Here is a 19,398-nt window from a genome sequence, read left to right as displayed (position 1 = left end):
GAGGAAAACAATATTTAAATGTTAAAATGAGTTGACTGAAGGCAAGTTAAACAGAATGTTAAATTTCTCATATGTTTGCTGCAGGGAAATGCAACCAGCATGCATTGCTCAGATGAGAATTTTTCCTAGATTTGCATTCCGAATACTGTTCGCTTTCAAGCTTGATCCTAATTTCTGTCTTCCTCTTGACGATCATTACCCTTCCTTTCAACGGCATCTCCTGCTGATGTGTTACTACAGTGGTTGCATAGACCCTTCCACTGTTAGATGTCAGTGTAGCTCTTCCAATTTGATATAGAGAGAGTAAAAAGGGACGTAACAGGCCATGATAATTACCTGTGAATGTTTTCACAATGGCACGTGAAGTTTTGTCCTGTATATAAGAATGTACTCAACTATAAAACTGTAACACAAATTCCTGTAAAGGAAATGCTCACACTTCTGCCAGACCTCTTCATTTATCAGTCCTGGTACTGTGAGGGAACACTGGAGGGATGTGGGAGTTCTGGGAGAGGACAGCTTGCGTGCTCTGTTGGTGCATCATCTCAGTGTTAAATCAAATCCTGGTTCAGGGACAGACAGGTGCAGGAGGGTGGCAAACCCACAGCTGAGAGATGCTTCTGTGGGAGCATCCTGAGCCAGGCATTCCTGTTTGACTTGACCGTTTTGCTCTTTTGCAGTCTGATTGGCACATTCTCTCCTCTGTATGTCTCATTGTGAAACAGCAATGTGCCGACTCCAAGAGTTAAAGGAGATGGGTATTTGTTTTCACTGAAGGTTGAACAGTATGTAGCAGTTCTGTCTGAGTACAGGCCAGCCAAATAGCATGTCCATTGAGAAGAGGCAGTAAAATATGAATTTTAAAGAAATAAAAGTCTTTGCCTTTTTTAGTACCCCAAATAACTGGTTTATCGGTTCAGGCTGAATAAGATAGACTTTAATGACTCTTCCAGCAGCACTCAAACTGGTGCCTTATTTCTTGCATACTGTGTATTTCCATTCCAGTGCAAGACAGGCTTTTTTGTTTTGTTTTGTGAAAGCAAAAAAAAAAAAAAAAAAAAGGCAAAAAGAATAATTTTCAGCAGGATTTTAATGTTCTTCTGCTATGATAGATTTGGTCATGCTGTGGACGCCTCTTCTGCAGTCCTGGAGTCAAACTGTCCCTTTATAGATAGCTGCAGCAGAGTGAAAGGGGGAAGGTGCTCTGCAGTTGCTTGGAAAAATGGTATGTTCTGATGCTTGTTGAATTCATTTCAGTAATCGGCAGGGGAGGAGAACAGATCTCACGGATTCAGGCAGAGTCTGGCTGCAAAATTCAAATTGCTCCAGGTAAGAGCCACTTTGTGTGGCAGACGAACAGGTTTTAATCTTGAAGGATGTTGCGTCCATTAGATCTGGTGCCTTGCCATGCTCATGGCATGTTATCACCATTAAGAACTGGTATGTACTAGGCTAACATGCATGGGAGAGACTCTGTGGGACTGACCTCCCGACTAGCACAGAAAACAGGTTTGTCAGGTGGTTTGGGGAGTGAAACATTTAAGGAACTGTCTTTAACCAGTGGATGGGTACAGCGGGCAATCCATGTCATACTTAGACCTGAAATCGCAGCTGTGGAGTTGTCTCCTGGTGGTACCACTTTGCTCAGCTCTGTGGTTTGCCTCAGATTAGTCTGGTCAGTTGCAGCTCCTGGCAGGAGACATTTCGGGAGGGTGGCAGCAGCTATTTGTACATACAGCTTGCCTTGCATTGAAAAAATGGGACCATCTATTTGTTCTGTGCTGATACCTGTTTGCTTTGGGGAGGACTACTACAGGAAATTGTAATCTAAGTTCTTACCCTTCCCTTTGACTGGTGGGAAAGACTTTAAAAGAACGCAGATAGCCAGCAAATAATTTAAAATACATTGGCCCTGGATGTATTTGAATTCATTAGCATGCTGTGTGTGCAAGGGAGGGTGGTGCTTCATTAATAGTGCCTGGTAATTACTGAAACAGCTGCTATTTTTTTAATTCCATGTGTTAAAAGTTTCCTTCTTGTTTCCTTTGTAGACAGCGGTGGGATGCCCGAGAGGCCCTGTGTACTCACTGGGACACCAGAGAGCATTGAGTGAGTTCCAATTCCATTTCTCTCCTTTCTCCTTCTCTTTCTTCTCCCTAATGCTGTGCTCTGTCAGTGGTGCTACTTGGTTAGCCACACTAGCAAATGTTGGCCTAGAGAAACTTGAGGGTCTCTGGAGCATAGAACCTCTTGGTCTGATGCTTTAAACTGTGCACCTCAAAGGCTTTTTTCCAGTTGCAGTTTGAACCCTCTGCAGAAATTTCCATGGAATTCCCCTCCGCAGGGCAAGGTTGCTCTTAGGGCACCTAGGGTGCAGTTTTCTAACTGCAGCTTTCCAGGATACTGAGCTAAGCTGCTGAAGGGCACTTCTCTTCTCCCCTTTGCTTCCCTACTATTGAGATGACCATCCTTCCAGCTGAAGAAGGGCTGCATGAGGCCTCCAAAGCCTGTTGGTGCCACTCCAGAATAATCTGGAGGTGTTGGTGTTGTTGCAGAGCAGCATGAGGGCCATAGGTGTGGTTGCCTCTGCATCGCTGCCAACAAGAAGCAAAGGACTGAACCAAAGTCTTGAATTCTGATCCCTGCATGGTACAGACACGTGGCCAGCCAGCAGGGTTTCTACTCTTTAGACCTATAGAAACTTTAGGGACAGTGTTTCCTCCCTCCCCCTTCCCAGGAGCTGAGTTTGAGACTCTCACAAACCAGTTGAGGACCTCCTGCTGGAACTGGATCCAGGATCCTCAGGCTTACAGGAACACACTTAACATATGGAGCTGCTCTTTCTCTCCCCAGCCTTTGGGTAGGTGGGTTTTTTAAAATCCATCTGGAAATCTTTGAGTTGCATTTGATAGTGAAAATACATGGGCGCAAAGACTGTCTCTCTAAAGAGAAGGCACTCATCATTCTTCCATTCCTAAGAGATCTAAGGTTACTTAAATCTCCGTATTCTACCATAATGCTGCAAGCAGTGAGCCAGAATAAATATAATTGGCAAGCTCACATTATAGGGCAGGCAGTGTATTCTTGCTGATATTGAAGTGCTTTTCCCCCTTTAGCAAAGGGTATTTCAGAACAAGACCAAAAGACTAAAAAGCTGGGATGCCTGATGAGGTGTAGTTGGGGGAAAATTGGGGAGAGGTATAGCTAAGATTTCATGGTTTTGAAATAAGCAGTTAAATGTAGCTGTGTCCAAGGCTGTCTTTAAATAACACATAAATAAATTAAAGGAAAAGTGAGAGTACTCAGTTTGTGAAGCAGAACAAGGTGTTGAGGACATAGAATTAGGCAAAATTTAATTTACTTCTGTGCTAAAATTCTTGCCAAATTGGTTAGTTGAACTACTTCTTCAGGCTACTTGTAGAAAAAGAAAATAAAGTAAGGAAACTAATCTAGACATCAGGCTTCTTTGTGAAGGGTTTTGTGAGGAGCGTTTCCATTATTTCTATTCAGTGGCAAACTAATGGGGTTAATTTCCATATGATCCCTTCTCACCTGACATGCGCTGTGTATTAACTGTCGTAGTCTCTATATTGTCACTAAAAGAACTTTATGCAAAATATGAAGGTAGATGAAAAAAACCTCTGAAGACTCTTCCAGAATATTTGAAGTGGGCTTCCAGAAATTCCACCTTTTGCCTTGTTTTGTGAGAAAGTCAAGAGAAAGCAGTGCTGTGATCTGTGTGCAGCCTCAGATTCACCACCCCCTGAGCTGTCTTGGGTGAATGTCTGCTTGCGAGGGATGACTTTGTACCATTTTCTTCAAGTTGCCAGAGAGAAGACAGTCATCCTAGGGTGCCTGGTATGGCTTGTTACGAAGTGGAGAAGAGGGGAAGATGCTGCTTTAGACCAAATGGGGAACCCGTGACTTTCTTCTACCTAGCTTTAGAAGGGTTGTGGGAGAAGGACAGGAAGTGGATGTGTTGGTACTAGGAGTCTTCAAAGATGAAGGGAAACTGTGTCAGTTACCTCTGACATGCTAAAGATTTCGGAGAAGGGATTTTTAATTTCCCAAATGCTTCTTTGTGTATCTCTTCTCACCAGGAGTAGAAGAACCCAGTCTTTCACTGGTTGCTGCTGCAGTATCCTTGCCTCACTTCACGGTGTAGCTTCAGCACCTACTGCTTGGGGCAGAGGCTGTGTTAGAACAGTGTTCTGGTGCTGCTGGGAAGAGCAGGCAGAGAAGAGCAAGGCAGCTGCCTATGACTGATCAGAGAGGGATTAACCAGTGTGCTGTGTTAGTATCAGAGCAGTGTGTGGTTTTTGTCTTGACCAAGAAGGAGAACAGAGCTTGAGTTTTAACAAATGTATGTATGTTTTAGAAAAGTTTAGAACTTAGAGCATCTTCATTTGAAATAAACACCCTAAATGCTTTAGCTCAATTATAATCCTTAACTTCCAAAAAAGTCAGAGCATGCTGCTGCTCTTCCTTTTCTCTTCCCCTTTCAAAATCATACTGCTTATAAATAGTCATGATAGGGGAAAACATGCATCACAGAGTTAAAAAAAAAAAAAAGCAAACATTGTGCTAACTATGATTTCCTCCATCTTTTCACTACTTCTCCTATCCCCGATCGCTTCCCATTCCGATGGTTCCTGGTCACATGGAACAATGTTGTCTAATGGTTGTTTCCCTCAATTCTTTTCCAAAGACAAGCAAAACGGCTACTGGGGCAGATTGTAGATCGCTGTCGGAACGGACCTGGTTTTCACAACGATGTTGATGGCAACAGTACGATTCAGGAGATTTTGATCCCGGCATCCAAAGTGGGTCTAGTCATCGGCAAAGGAGGTGAAACAATAAAACAGTTGCAGGTGCGCAAGATGCATTTACTTTAGGGCTCTCTTCCCTACTACAGCTTCTCTAGATCAACGAGAGCGTGCTGAAATGGAGAGCCTTAAATGCTCTAACCTTCTACAGCAGGGACTATTCTTCTGCCTTCGGAGAGCTGGACTCAAATCTAATCTTGTGTTACAAACAAAACCAGTTTGGCCCCAGCTACACATGTAGTGGAGTTTTGCCAGAACTGTGAAAGAAACTCATGTGCTTTAGATAACATTTGGTGCGTGCTGTTTAGGAGGGGATCCTCGTACCCAGGAAAAGGCTATGTCTAGTCCGCTGCTGCAATAGTTTTTAATGCCAGCCATGCTGTTGTAGAGTGCTGTGCTTCCCTTCTGTTGCTGGTCTGTGATAAAGCTGGCGTGTGTCATCTTTTTTTTTTCCTCATCCCACCCCTTTCCAATTGAAAGTGTTGTGTCATGTGTAAATCTTGTGTTCCTAGATATTCTTTATTCCTCCATCTGGTAAAAGTTTTTTAAAGGATAGAGAGTTTCAGAAAACCACCTAGGTCAAAAATACTGGGTTTTTGAGTGCCCTGATTAGGCCTCTGTCATCCAGTAGTTTTAAGGCTGGTCACTTAACTTTTATACGCAGACAGCTACAGATTTTGGAAAGGGATGAAAAATCAGTAGTTGAGATGGAGGGGTTCGCTTTGCAAGGGATTCAGCTATTTGAGAACTTCAGGAGCAGCATACTTCTGGCAGTCCTTTACACTGTAGGACTGTTACTGAATTTGTGCTATAACTACCGTGAAGAGCCAAAGTAGCATTCTGTAAAGCTGCTGATTTGACCTACGTAATGTTTAGTAACCAAAGTATAGTCCCTTGTCTCAGGGACTCTGCTTAGCAAAGTGCTCTGTGCTTTTTCTTCAGGAGCGAACAGGTGTGAAAATGATTATGATCCAAGACGGTCCATTGCCTACTGGAGCAGATAAACCTCTCCGTATTACTGGAGATGCATTTAAAGTGCAGGTATGTAATAAAAGTAAGCAGTTGGCCCAAGAACTGAGGAGAAATTCAAACTTTAGTGTATTTCTGAGCATCTAATGGAGTCAAATCCAAGTCTAAACGTAATGATCCTTGCAGGTTTTGTTTGTACTCTAAGGTTGATGAAGTTTGAGTAGAGCCAGTTAAAACACCATGCTAGCAAGTGTTGGCTTGTTTACAAGGTAACCTAGAATCATAGAATCCCTTAAGTTGGGAAAGACCTTTAAGATCATCAAGCTCTCACTCCACATAAATATTAGACATGGGTAGAAGAGCTGAGGGAGAGGAGGGTTGGAGAAAGTAGCTTTGAAACGCTTTCCAGTCTGTGTAGCAAAAAATCAAAGCTCTATGTTACTTGAACAAATGAGTTCTTAGTGACTAAATCACACCTTTGAGAAAGTTTTGTGGAAAGGTCACTATCTCAGACAGCCAATTGACGCAGGTAATTAAAAAAAAAAAAAAAAAATCCCACAACAACTCCTGAAACCAAGGGGCTTGCTTAACATTGGTGCCTCAGTCTCCTTGTGTCAGAGTTCTACAGATATGATTATACCTGCGGTTCAAAACAAAAAACCCATGATCAGCCGGAGACTGGAAGATTGCAGCGTGATGGGAGTGCTTGAATTAATTAAAGTTTAGCTGTGGCATGTTCCACTTCTCAGCAAGTGCTTTTCATATCTTGCTGAGTACTTAAATCTAGCTTAGCATTCCTGTCTCTAATAAAAATAGTTCTGTTTCACAGGATCTCCCTAATCATAAATTGCTGCTACAGTTAATGTTGCTCAAGGACAGTATGTTTGGGTTGTATTTTTTAAACCTTTTATTGCAGCTGAGTTTTTAGATTCGATTTTTTTTCTCCAAATTCTTATATTTACTGTGGAGGTACAGATACATGCAAAAAGGAGTCTTAACAGCAGTCTTGCTACTTTTAAGTGCTGCTACTTCCCCAGGTGGCTTCTTCTGCCTTGCAGGATTTGCTGTTGTCACATCTTCCATGCCATATAAATCATGCCAAGCAATCGTGGAGAGTGCATAGGCTGGAAGATCTTTGAGGCACTTAAAATTTTTGAGCATGCTTAGAAAGCACTTAAGAAGCTTGATGAATCCTTGGGTTTGGTGGATGTCATGGTTTAACCCCAGCTGGCAGCTATGCCCCACGCAGCCGCTCGCTCACTCCCTGTCCCGGTGAGATGGGGGGGGAGAATCGGAAGAGTAAAAGTGAGAAAACTTGTGGGTTGAGATAAAGATTATTTAGTAGATACATGGTCTGCTGTGTGCACAAGCAAAGCAAGGAATTCAAACTCACTGCTTCCCATCGGCAGGCAGGTGTTCAGCTGTCCCTGGCAAAGCAGGGCTTCATCATGTGTAACTGTTACTTGGGAATACAAATGCCCTAACTCCAAACGTCCCCCCCTTCCTCCTTCTTCCACCAGCCTTGTATGCTGAGCATGATATCTAATGTTATGGAATATCCCTCTGGTCAGCTGGGGTCAGCTGTCTGGCTGTGTCCCTTTCCAGTTTCTTGTGCACCCCCAGCCTACTCGCTGGTGGAGTGGTGGCAGAAGCAGAAAAGGCCTTGACGGTATGTAAGCACTGCTCATCAATAACAAAAATGTTTCTGTTATCAATGGTGTTTTCAGCACAAATCCAAAATGTAGCCCCATACCAGCTACTGTAAAGAAAATTAACTCTCCCAGCCAAAAGCAGCCCAGCGGGATTCTCTGGATGCTGCAGCAGGCTTTCTTAACTCTCTCAGATCCCTATGAATTCTCTCCATTACCCTTATTTTTGTCTTGGCATCTCTGAAATGTCTTGTTTCCTTATGGAAAATATGGAAAAATGTGAAAGGAGTCAGACTCGCTAGTGTCCCTCAAACTTGGTAATAGAACCAAAATATCAAAAGCTTGGCTGGAAATGTATAGAAGCAAAGGCTTTGGTTTTGACACGTAGACTTTTTTTAATGGTGACTATTGTTGGCTTATTTTCAAGGTACACTTTTTACTAGCTGGGCTACATGCAAGCTTGTGAATGGCCTTGAGGGCTGCAAGTAGGTAGAAAGAATATTCATTTATCTCAGAAAATGTCTTGCTGGATTGCTGCAGACTTGGGCTTAACAGTTTTTGAGTGTCAGAAAACTCACTAGTGCCCGCCTGCCTCCTTTGTACGTGTTCTGTAGCTGTTCGTGGATATGATCTCTGTTATGCTACCACAGCTTCTACCTTACTATACTGGTTTCAGTTCTATCCAGTAGGAAAGGGCCTTTGCTTCCTTTAATTTTAAAAGCAAACCCCAAAAAATCAAAGATATTTTAAAAGCTAAAAGGGCCCTTTTGAAAGACTGAAGGAAGCAATTGCACACAAGAAGCTGCCACCTTGTGCACTTGGCAGGTTTTGTCAGACATGGAAGATGTCATCAAGAACAGATCTCCATTGACTGTGGTAGAAGAAATGCTAAATCAGCATGCTGCTCCCATTAAGCAGATGGAGATCGCTTTGTCTGAAGCCTGACCATTAGCCACTGTTGAGGCCCTGACACCAAGATGGCAAGCAGAATAATTTTAAGCTAACTGTAACTTCTTTCCCCATGTAGCAAGCAAGGGAAATGGTACTGGAGATCATCCGAGAGAAAGATCAGGCAGACTTCCGAGGCGTACGCAATGATTTCAGTTCTAGAATGGGAGGAGGCAGCATAGAGGTATGTCTTCTTCACGAGTACTCTGCTAACCTCCCTGTGGGATGGGCAGTGGGTGGAAGTCATCAAATTGCACATGTAACTTGTAAAGCTCATTTTTAAATGCGTTGTGTTCTTTTGCCAGAAGAATGAGTCTGGCTGCAAAGAAGAGGAGTTCTTGTGGACTCCCAGGTGGCGCTTTTCTAATTGTCTTTTTAAGCTGCATTCTTGTAGTGCAGAGTTCATTTAGTGGGGAAGGAATTTGTGGCCACGTGTTTGTTTTTCTTCAGCAACATGGTTCTGTAGCCCGGAGCTGCCTAACATGGCCTGCCTTCATAGTTACGAGCATCTCCTTGTAAAATCAGAGTAATTCAGTCTAGTTCTCTGAGCTTTCATACTGCTTTGCCTTTCCCATCAGGTCTCTGTGCCCAGGTTTGCTGTTGGAATTGTGATAGGAAGAAATGGAGAAATGATCAAAAAGATTCAGAATGATGCTGGAGTTAGGATTCAATTTAAACCAGGTTTGTGTGAGGATGGAGAGCCACTACTTTCTGACCAGTGTTCCAGTTTGGGATTGCTGAAAGTGACTGATCTGAGGTTACAGCAGCTAGGCTTTCCTAATTTAAAGGCACGTCGTGTCTCTTTCTGAAACCCACTTAAATATGTGCTGCTTCCTTGTGCACTTTCTGGTTTTCAGAGAGTAAGATTATATACAGCTCATTTGCAAACATTAGATGTCACAACAGTCCTGTCTTGAGTGGTAATTATATGGATAAACAAAATAACAAAACCCCTTTTATTTCCTCTTAAAAAATTCTCCTTCAGGACATTAAAGCCTTTGGGGATCAGGAGTTGATTAATTCTAAGTAACTTTCTCTGGGTCCTTGGCTGTCTGATCACCTATCAAAGCTGCCTTTGTCCTCTTAAAATTATGTCAATCTTTTTCATGGCTTTTTGACATTTGAAAGTGTTGCCTTTTGAATGTTGTTCCCTCTGCAATGTGGGTTGGGTTTTGTTGTCGTGGAAGAGGGGCTGAAGGTGGAGGGAAGAGGTAGTTCTTGGGGTAGTTATGTGAAAATGCTGCTAGCAATGGTGATGACAGAAGGAAGTTTTTGTTGGTGGGTAGATGTTTTCTGCTTTTAATTTAGTCTTTGCCACCTCTCTCCACAGATGATGGGATTAGTTCTGAGAGAGTCGCACAGGTCATGGGGCTTCCCGATAGGTGTCAACATGCAGCACACATCATCAGTGAGCTCATTCTCACGGCACAGGTGGGTTCTGGAGGCTCTTGGGAGGAAAGTGCTTATATAGGAATTTAGTCTGTATGCGTGCAGCTGTGTGAATGGATGCCACCAGCTGAAGTACAGCAGTGTTACATTTTCCCTCTGGTAGGGAACACACATGTGTTGCTGCCCAAGACAGAGCTGCTAGGTTTGGGGTTTGTTTATTTGTTGGGGTTTTTTAATGTAATATGGGCTCATTGAGCTATGGGAAGGTCTCCTGTTCTCTGACAGTATTATGAGGCCTGGTAGCCCCCCACGTTTAGTTGGTCTTATTCGGAAGTGGTGACCTGGTGGAATGGAGTCCAGCAGTAGTGTGAGACAGTGGCTGGAGGCCCTGCACAGTAGGGCTGCGTAACTCAGACAGCAGAGCATTAAGTGCTCTGTGATGCCTCCTCTTCAGACTGCAGTCCTCTGCTCTAGTGGCTGTGGGAGGCAGGGGAAGGCAAGGAATGGTCGTGTATGCAGTCACTGTGCTCCAGTAACCAAAAGACACCAACGTATTGCATTGCCCAGGAGCAAGAAGTACAAAGATGGGTGAAGTAGTAAGGCAGACTCACAAAGGAGGTTGTATATTCCCTTTCTGTTATGAGAAGTAAAGATGCTGGGCCATTTCAGACCAGATACCTGAACATAATTTGTCCATCAAAGGGTAGATCTTGATATATTTTCTGCCCTGAGATCTGGTTTGAATACTTGATTTCATAATTTTTTTAATAATCCACTGAAGTTTTGAAGCAGTCACGATAGCCTCTGACTGCCCATGGCCTTTGTTTGTGGAGGTCGGTTGCTCAAAATAGGTATGTCCTTTAAGTGTCTTTGAACTTAAAAGCTTCCTTTGGAAGTTTTGGAAAATGTGCATTTCAGCTGAGTAATTCCAGAAATTCTTTAAAGAATGACACTTGAAAGGGTTTGGAAGCAACTTCTGTGTGTGTCAGTGCCAAGATCTATTGGTTGCTTTAAGGAAAGCCCCCATCAAAACCTGAAAGTCCTTTAGTTGTTGATGCTTGTTTATAGGTTTATTTCAGCAGATAAAGGCATGCATTTAAAATATATAAATATCTTCCTGAGTCAGGAAGGCAACTGTAACCTGTGTTACTTGGCATTTCTTTAAAGTGCTTCAAAATCTTGAATACGATACCGAAGTCCAAGAATACCTTAATTCAATGCCATTGATTATAAGGCAGTTTAACTTACCTTGCTTTATTTTGTTTTTAATGTCCATTGGGGCCAGCAAAAAAAAAACCACTGATACAGATTTTTTGCCTTCCAAGGAACGAGATGGCTTTGGAAGCTTGGCTGTCACCCGAGGAAGAGGTCGTGGCCGTGGGGACTGGAGTGTTGGAACACCTGGGGGCATGCAGGAGATAACCTACACCGTGCCAGCTGATAAGTGTGGCCTCGTTATAGGCAAAGGTAGGTCCAGTGACACTAAATACTAGACCTTGCCATCTTTCTCTCTCAGGATGGTTGAGTTCTTGCTGCCTGAGAGTGAAGCTTTGGAGTTTTCTGTAATTGCAGGTATTTAGTGGCTGGTGAATGCAGCGTAGGAATAAGCTATAAGCGCTTGTAGTTGTTTTCTTTGTGGTGATCTCACTCATAATTGTACTCTCCAGGCCCTTGTTCACAATCTGTAAGAGAGGCTCTTCATGCAGAGCTGTCAAGTAAGCTTGTTATAACAAGCAACTGGCTGAAAAAAGGCAGGTTCATTTGTGGATTCTTTCTATAGAGAATTCATTTAAAGGACACTCTATCAGGGACGAGCAGAGCAGTCATTTCGTCATGCTGAATTTCTGTGAGTGCCATGTGATAAAATGGAAGGTCTCTGAATGTGGTAATAACAGTCGCTGCTTCCAGCTACGTACCTGAAGTGTCTGATGAAAGTGAAGTAACAGGATTTGTCTGTATCTGAGTCTGTCACAGAGCAGGTTGTTGCACCTTGTCTTGCTCACAAAAACACATTCACTGCCATGGAAGCCCCTTGGCTGCCTTAGCTGTTGCGTCTCTCCCGGCTAAGGAGATGGACAAGGAGTCATCTGGCCCTCCTCAAGAAGCAGTACAAGCCCAGGACAGTTACGAAATGAGAGCGTCAGCAGCAGTCTTGGTTTGTCATAGAGCAAGAGCTACACATTGGGTCGTGGCATTACTTAGATGAGAGCCAGGAATAGAAGCGCTCTGTTGGTCTGAATTAATACACCAATGTATCAAAGGAGTTGTATTTAATTTTTCTATCTGCTTATTTCAGAAAGAATGACGTATGCCTTAACTAGTATTTAAGTAATCACAGTTGGCTTTTAGCCTCAGCAGAGGTGAGGTGAAGAGACTAGGAACAGATTAGCTACAGCAGTAAAGGAGGCAGACTAGAGGGCATGGTGCCATGTTTCAGCGGTATTTAGTGTCCTGCTGTCGCGTTGGGCAGGACTGAGCTTGTGGTGAAACGTGTTGTGGCCTCTTTCCCTGGCTGTACGACCCTGCTGTTCCCTGCCGTGTGTCTGGCCCCTACGGCATCCTGAACTCCTGCCTTATTGGATGATGAGGGATGCAGATATGGAACACAGGCATGTCGGCACAGCGTCTGCAATCATTTTTAGATGTTGTTCTTGACCATAAACCTGTTCACAAGCCTGAAAACTTTTTTCAATGTGAAAAAACACCTGCTCTCCCCATTATGCCAAAATTGCAGAGCAATTGTGCTTCATCTCACTGAACAGTCCAGTTGGGCAAAAAAATCAAGCAAAGCAAATTTTAAGCCCACAAGTGAGCTATATATATGGAAAATCAAATTATAATGAAACTTTATTGCTGTATCCATTAGTCATCCTTAATAAAGAATCGGAAAAGGTCACTTGTTGTGCAGCAGTGCACTGAAGTGGAGGATTTGTAACTACAGAGAGCACTGTGTGCTGAAAAGATAAATGTAGGTAGCGGAGCTGGATGTCCTAGCATTCAAGTGCAAGGCCTGGCACAGGCTCACTGTGGGGGTGAAGGGGTAGCTTTTTACCTTTGTTTCCACAACAGCAAAATAGGGATTCTTACGCAGCCAGATCAGAAGCTTTCTGGAGTGACTAATTACTAGTTGTATGGTGATTTGAGTGCTTGCAGCTTTGTAATGCTACCTTGTAATCGGTGTTCTTACAGTGCCTATGCTCTTAGTCTGTTGCAGCCTTCATTTCTGTCAAGTGAGTGATGGCTGTGGCATTGCCTTTTGGGGCCGGGACCAGGATGGGTGTACTACACTTTCTGTATGTTGTTGCTATATACCCAGTCCTCCTTATTTCTTCTCCTGCTGTCTGCGGGGCAGTGTAGGGGATAGGGGACATCACTGGGCTGTTCTGAAGAGTCACCACTTGTAAAACCTTTGCTCTCCCCTTTTAGTTTCTGAGCAGTTTCCAGCTTTCCCCCGGCACTGCCACCCCTCCTCTCTGTGACACAGGACTTAGCTGTTAGATTTCTCTAAAATCTGGCCAAGTCCTCTGGGCACACATCGTTGGCCTCTGAGGTTAGCACCAAGCAATAGGTATCTTGAGCTCCCAGGGTAGTGCATGCAGTGTGGCCAGGTAACTGCTGCTGTGCTTCCAGTTCCACGTCACCACTTGAGAAGGGGGAAAAAGAGGGAGGTGAGGAAATGTCTCTGCTCAGTTTCTGCCGTGTGTATGATAGAAGATCTAAGGCCCTTTTCTCATGGGCATCACTTCTCAGCTTGGGAGCATGAGCCTTTATGAGCTGATAAGAAGTGCTGGGCTCCCTGCAAATCATGTGCGTAGTTTTTTCCTCTAGAGGGTGGGTAGGTGCAGTTTTTCTTTTCTGAAAGACTCGAGGAAGGGTGGAGACGAGTGCCATACACATGTCAAGTGCTTTCTCTGTTTGGTGGAGCTTGGAAACAAACCGCAGCCTCTCTGGGCCCCCGCTGGATTTCCATGATAAATACAGCAATATTGACAGATAACGTGGCTGGCCTGGCTCTTGTCAGCTCTGCCTTTTAGCAGGTTTGATTAATTGCTTTACGATTTCACGTCCAGCTGGGGGGCCACTCTTGGATCACTTCTGCCCCCCATCAGGTAGAAGAATGGAGCGGGCTGCTGAATGCATCTATAGACAGCCACCATGTGCCGAATGGGTCACCTCATTATGGGGGAAGATGAACTTCTTCCGGCACCATGCAGCATCATGTTGACTGCGTCACTTCATTTGCATGCTCTGGAAGCTGATTTGGGATAACTTGGGTGGGAGGGAGCACTTTGGCATGTACCAGACAGGAGGGTAAGGAGGAGAAGGGCACCAAGCCCTGCTACAGGTGTAGGAGCTTGCAGCCTCTGACCAGACCTGGAGAGCCAGCGGACTTTACCCTGCAGTATGGTCTAGGAGGGACCTGATGTGGGAACAGTCACAACTACTACAGACGTGGTGCTGAATGCTAAATGGGGAAATTATTTTGACTCTGTGTTCTCCTTGCTTCCAGTTTGAGAATGCTTCAATTTTCAATCCCCTTTTGGAAGGAGAAACCTAGTCTGCTGTGCTAGTAGCTACCTGTGGTTATGCTTGTCTTTCCCAGTAAAGTTCTCCCACTCCTTTGTGATCCAAATTGTGTTGGCTGAAAAGGTCCTCTGTTTTTTGTTAAGTAGGTGAAATGGCTATCGATTCACATCTCACCTCAGTATGTAAAAACCAGAGCTTCGAACAAGTCTGCATCAGACAAAGCCGTTACATAAAAAAAACCTTCCTGGTTTTGAAACTTCATGTTGCCACTTTCCCATGCTTGACTGAAAATAAGTGGGTTGGCTTTTGGCTGCACAGTACAATCCCTGTTGTCTGCCCAGGGATGTGACACGATTATCTTTTGTTAAATGCATCTTCAAAAATTCATTTAGAAAGAGTTAATTGCCCTTTGGCAACTTTTCCTCCTCCCTTCCCCAAGAAGGCTTTAAAATGGTAAAAAGGTCATGGGTCTGTTACAATGAAATGAACAAGTGTCTGCAACATCCACAGTTTGTTTTGAAGTTGTGCTGGATGTATAGAGATGGAAATGCAAGCAAAATTGAGATTATCATCTTTGGAGACTTTTTTTTAATTAAAACAAAACAAAAATCTCTTTCCTGCTTGCTGCATGTCCTTTTGGCTAGTGATGTTTTTGTTTGTGATTTAAAAGTTGTAAAACCCCTTCCTTCCCCTCACCCTTTAATTTCTTCAGTTGAGTGGAGCTGGTCTGTAAGTTGTGTGAGCTTCCAAAAGAAGAATTGAACCATTGTAACGTGGGCTGAGGCTTTTGTTAAGCAAATTTTATTAAGAGACTGGGACCTAGCAGGTCTTCAGGAAATCAGATCTACTTTGGCTGTGATGCATCCTGCTCGAAGCGCTCCTGTGCTGTAGTGTATCCAGGTGGCAAACTACCCAGATATGTTCGCTGCACACACAACTAACTCTGAAATAGCAGAAGACAGCCTTGAATCCTGCACTGCTGCAGTTGCGTGGAGGGATGTGTACGCTGCAGTGTGGATGGGAAGCACGGTAAGCGGAGGCTTTTTTAAGGCAACAACCTGTTGAACAGCACGTGAATGTGAGAAAGCTTAAGCTTTGTTTTTGAGCTACACGGTCTGTGGCTGGTGGCTTTTTGACTTGATAGAATGAAATGTCTAGTGATGGAAAAATAGCCTCATGGAAGAAAGAAAAAGCGTGTTTCAGTTGCAGGTGACCTTCTTTTCTTGAGGATTGTGAACAGCTGTGCAAAACCACTGGAATTCAGTCATTACAGTTTTTTCATCTGTTTTGTCAAAGTGTATCTCAGCCATGCTGCATTTCGTTGGGAGCCTAGCAGTGTGTGCACAGGAGGACCGTGTGTATTCTTAAGCCAGCACGATCTGTGACCCCAAAAACAGTTGCAGTAGCTCACAATTTCAGGTCATACTTATGAGACAGTTTAAAGGGGCAATGTGAGCTCAGGTATTGTGGTTTCTTATGCTGTTGCCATCCTCATCACACCTCCTTTGAGGCACACAGAAGGTAGCTGAAACTGTATTCCATTACCAGAACCTGGCTTTGATATGCTTTTATGGAAAGAGATGCTGAATATCCCTCCTTATGTCTTGGGTTTCTCTCCTTCAGGTGGTGAGAACATCAAGAGCATAAATCAGCAGTCAGGAGCCCATGTGGAGCTCCAGAGAAACCCACCTCCAAACACAGACCCTGGTGTACGAATATTCACAATCAGAGGAGTTCCCCAGCAAATTGAGCTCGCTAGACATCTCATAGATGAGAAAGTTGGTGTAAGTTCCATCTCTGTTGATCTTGGTTTTTCTCTTTCAGATGTGGTGCTTTCATTCTTAGGTACATGTAGGCCTGGACTTACAGGATGGCACAGAATACACACGCTTACGTTATTCAGCTTCAAAACCATTTGCCTGTTAGCAGCTGTCTTGAACTTTCATGGCCCTCCAGCATCCATTGGACTATTTTTTGCTGTGGTCCCAGAAGGATCTGACTGTGTGCTGACACAATCGTGGGTAGCGTGCAGCTGTATGTGAGGGAAGAACAGCAATAATAAAGTATCAGAAGGCTGTCAAAGGAGATTTTTTTGAAGGGAAGACACTAGTGTCACTGCGTGAGGATGACACAATCCTGACATCATCATCCTGAAAGTAACACAACTCCTTGCCTCCAGTAAATCCAGGATGACTTATCTCCCACTTAATGCAGTGCTGTGGTATTGAAGCTTAATAATGTCAGGCTGGAGTACTACTGAAGGGGGAGACTTGGGTAAAAGAAAGTATGGAAAAATACTGACCTGAGGCATGGTAAAGCTGAAAAGCAACCTTTATGCTGAATTGCCTGAGAGGAGAAGGCTTGATAACAACCTCAGGATCCAAGCTATTCAAAGGAAAACTTCCAGCTGTGTCATAGTCCCGTTACCCCCTTTGTGGGCTGGCCAGAGTTGCTTTTGAAGCTGGACTCCTGGAGTGTGCTGACAGTCCTGAGAACTTCATCCTTGGAGAATCAGTCGCTGCTTTCAGGTGCTGGGGTTTAGTGGAACGTGTCCCAGGCTGTCTTCTCCCCTTTCTTACTGCTCATACTAGCTGCCTCCACCCTGTGCTTAGAGCTGGCATTAAATATTTGTGGATTCTGTGACAGGGTACCAGCATGGGTGGACCTGGAGGATTTGGTCAAAGTCCGTTCAGCCAAGCACCCGCTACACCTCATCAAAAGTAAGCTTCTCCATCTAATCATGGACGGGCTGTGGGGAATGGCTATGAAAGCACCGGGGGAAGGGTGGAGGGCCCTGAAGGGGTGATATATAAGCGGAACCTTTTAAAGACTGAGCGTTCAGAAGCAAGAAACAAGTGAGAGTAATCCTTTAAGCTTGACTATAGGAAGGATTTTATCTCTGAAGTTATAACAAGGTGTAGGTATTGGCATCTCCAAAATTCCTGTCCAGTGCACTGAGAGCACAGAAGGAAGCCCGAACTGCATACAGCACAAGGAATGCTGTTGAGTCTGATGTATCTTCATCTTGGCCTCGTGAACAGGCCAGTATTGAGACAGCAGTTACACCTACACAAGTGTTTCCTTTTTTTCCTGTGTTCACCTGTTTGCTCAACAGTTGCTGACTATAACAACTTCGCTTCTGTGGGCAACGTGTCACGTATATGGCCTGTTCAGTATTTTATTGTCTGCTTCAGTGTGCTTTTTTGTTCTCTGCAGTGGTCCTCAGGCGTTCATGACGCAGGGTTGGGGCAGTACCTACCAGACGTGGCAGCAGCCTGGACAGCAAGTCCCAAGTAAGTGTCTAGGAACTGGGCTGGAGCAGGGCTGTGTTCCCTTTGCAGTTGCCGCTGTGTGCCTGCAGAACAGGTTCATCCTTGAGACCACTTGTGTGGAAACAGCAAAATAATTTCCTGAGCAGGAGAGGTGTGTGGCGGTGTGCTGTGGTATTTGAGCTTAGAATAAGCTGAAGTCCATTGAGAACTAATGCTTTTTGTGCACTTAACTGCTTGCTGCCTGTTTCTGCTCTCTTTGTGTAGAAACTTGGTCCTGCAAGTCTGTTCCTCTAACAAAAACGTTTCTGCCTTAAGCTCTCTTCTGCCCGGATTCTCCAGGCAAGCACTTGCCAACCCTACTTCCCCCTACAGGCACACTGTGTCTGGTGGTGAGCCCTCATGTCTCTTTGTTCTTGACCTTATCAGTTCTTGCTTATTTTCTTTTTGAAATATTCCGTATGGTCTCTTCCCACTTCAATTCCCAGTCTGATGGAAAGACTGGGAATGGAGATGCAGAAAGTGGAAGAAATGATAGGCAAGGCTCCTATTCCTGTTCATCCACACTGGCCATAGTAGCGTCCCCTTGTCCCCTTTTGGGAGTTGATGAGAACTGCTCAGCCTCCACAGTGCTAAATGCTCAGAATGAGGCCAGCAGGATAACCAGCTTTCAAATAAATTTAGAAAACACTTAACAATGCATACATGTCCTTAGCCATGAGTTCAAAAACTGAATCCAGATCACCTCTGCTGCTGGACTTTCCACTTCAGGCTGTCAGCACTGAGTCAGCCTGGCTGTTACTCTTCAAGGTTTGAAGAGTCATTTATTCCTAAAAGCCTGTTTAGTCAAAATTCAGCGGATTGGAATGGGGAGTCCGCCTTTTCAGAATAATGGAAGTAGTAAATGCCAGTGGTGCTGTTGGTAACTGCATCATCCTGTGTCTTCAGCAGCCAGAGTTGAGCCAGTCTGCCAGAGCAGATTCATAGTCTGCTTGGTAATCTCAAAGCTTGTGTGGTGGGCAGTGATGTCCAACAGACACTTTTCAGTCACAGTCTTGCAGGAAACACAACTTTTTTTAATGGTTTGGTCTTGTGAAAACTTAAAGCTAAGCACCAAAAAGTGTGTCAGGGGAGTAGTTTTTAAGGGGTTTAATGACATTTGCTTTTCAATGTTTAGGCTGATTTAGCAATGAAATAGATTATTAACTTAAGCATGTATTCCTGCCCTTTGAGGTGCCTGAGGTAGAGGAAACATTGGAGGAGCAACGCCTGCGACTGCACTTGTGATTCCCTGTTACACTAATCAAATTTTAATGTTTATGAAATTGTGCATATATGAAATGTAGAAATCCTCAATGCTGTATTATTTTAGTGCACTCCTTAAATGTGTGCTACTGTACGACGTAGGAGCTCTGCATGGAAAATGTATGTAAAACTCAAAAAAAAAAAAAAAGCGCACCTCTGGAAGAATCATCCTCCATAGCAATTACAGTCTAAAAATCATTATTTTTCCTTTGAGCTTTAGGGGCTTGCAGAATGTCAGTAGTTCTGTTTTTCAGGACAGCAAAATGCAATGGTGGGCTTGAAAGGACTTGTTTTGGTTTTTAGTTGTTTTTTTTTGTACAGGAGTGGAACAGCATGGTACTGAAGAAGAGTATTTTCCCATTAGATTGTTTTACAGGGAAAATTGTCATTCCAGTCCTTTTCTGTGCACTCACAAGAGCACTGGACTTCCCTGAGCTTTGGGAATCAGAGCAGTCAGTGCAGCAGGGAAAGCTCCACAAAAAATGTGGGGTTTATCTTCCCATAAAGTCTTTGAAT

General features: G+C 43.9%; 1 protein-coding gene across 4 annotated transcripts in view; it reads left to right on the top strand.

The window, feature by feature from the left end:
• FUBP3 (far upstream element binding protein 3) overlaps positions 1-19,398 on the top strand; it is a 41,415-nt gene that overhangs the window by 16,256 nt on the left and 5,761 nt on the right. For all 4 annotated transcript variants that reach the window (XM_037399483.1, XM_037399482.1, XM_037399481.1 and 1 more), the window contains 11 exons: positions 1,258-1,329; positions 2,052-2,109; positions 4,709-4,871; positions 5,769-5,867; positions 8,472-8,576; positions 8,971-9,073; positions 9,723-9,823; positions 11,107-11,248; positions 15,932-16,092; positions 16,955-17,028; positions 17,525-17,601. In XM_037399483.1, coding sequence (XP_037255380.1) covers positions 1,258-1,329; positions 2,052-2,109; positions 4,709-4,871; positions 5,769-5,867; positions 8,472-8,576; positions 8,971-9,073; positions 9,723-9,823; positions 11,107-11,248; positions 15,932-16,092; positions 16,955-17,028; positions 17,525-17,601 — 1,155 coding nt within the window. The remainder of the gene's footprint in view (positions 1-1,257; positions 1,330-2,051; positions 2,110-4,708; positions 4,872-5,768; positions 5,868-8,471; positions 8,577-8,970; positions 9,074-9,722; positions 9,824-11,106; positions 11,249-15,931; positions 16,093-16,954; positions 17,029-17,524; positions 17,602-19,398) is intronic.

The sequence above is a fragment of the Falco rusticolus genome, chromosome 9 (genome assembly GCF_015220075.1).
Source record: "Falco rusticolus isolate bFalRus1 chromosome 9, bFalRus1.pri, whole genome shotgun sequence".
NCBI lineage: Eukaryota > Metazoa > Chordata > Aves > Falconiformes > Falconidae > Falco > Falco rusticolus.
The sequence above is the reverse complement of the archived record's forward strand: the minus strand, read 5'-3'. Positions and strand labels throughout refer to the sequence as shown.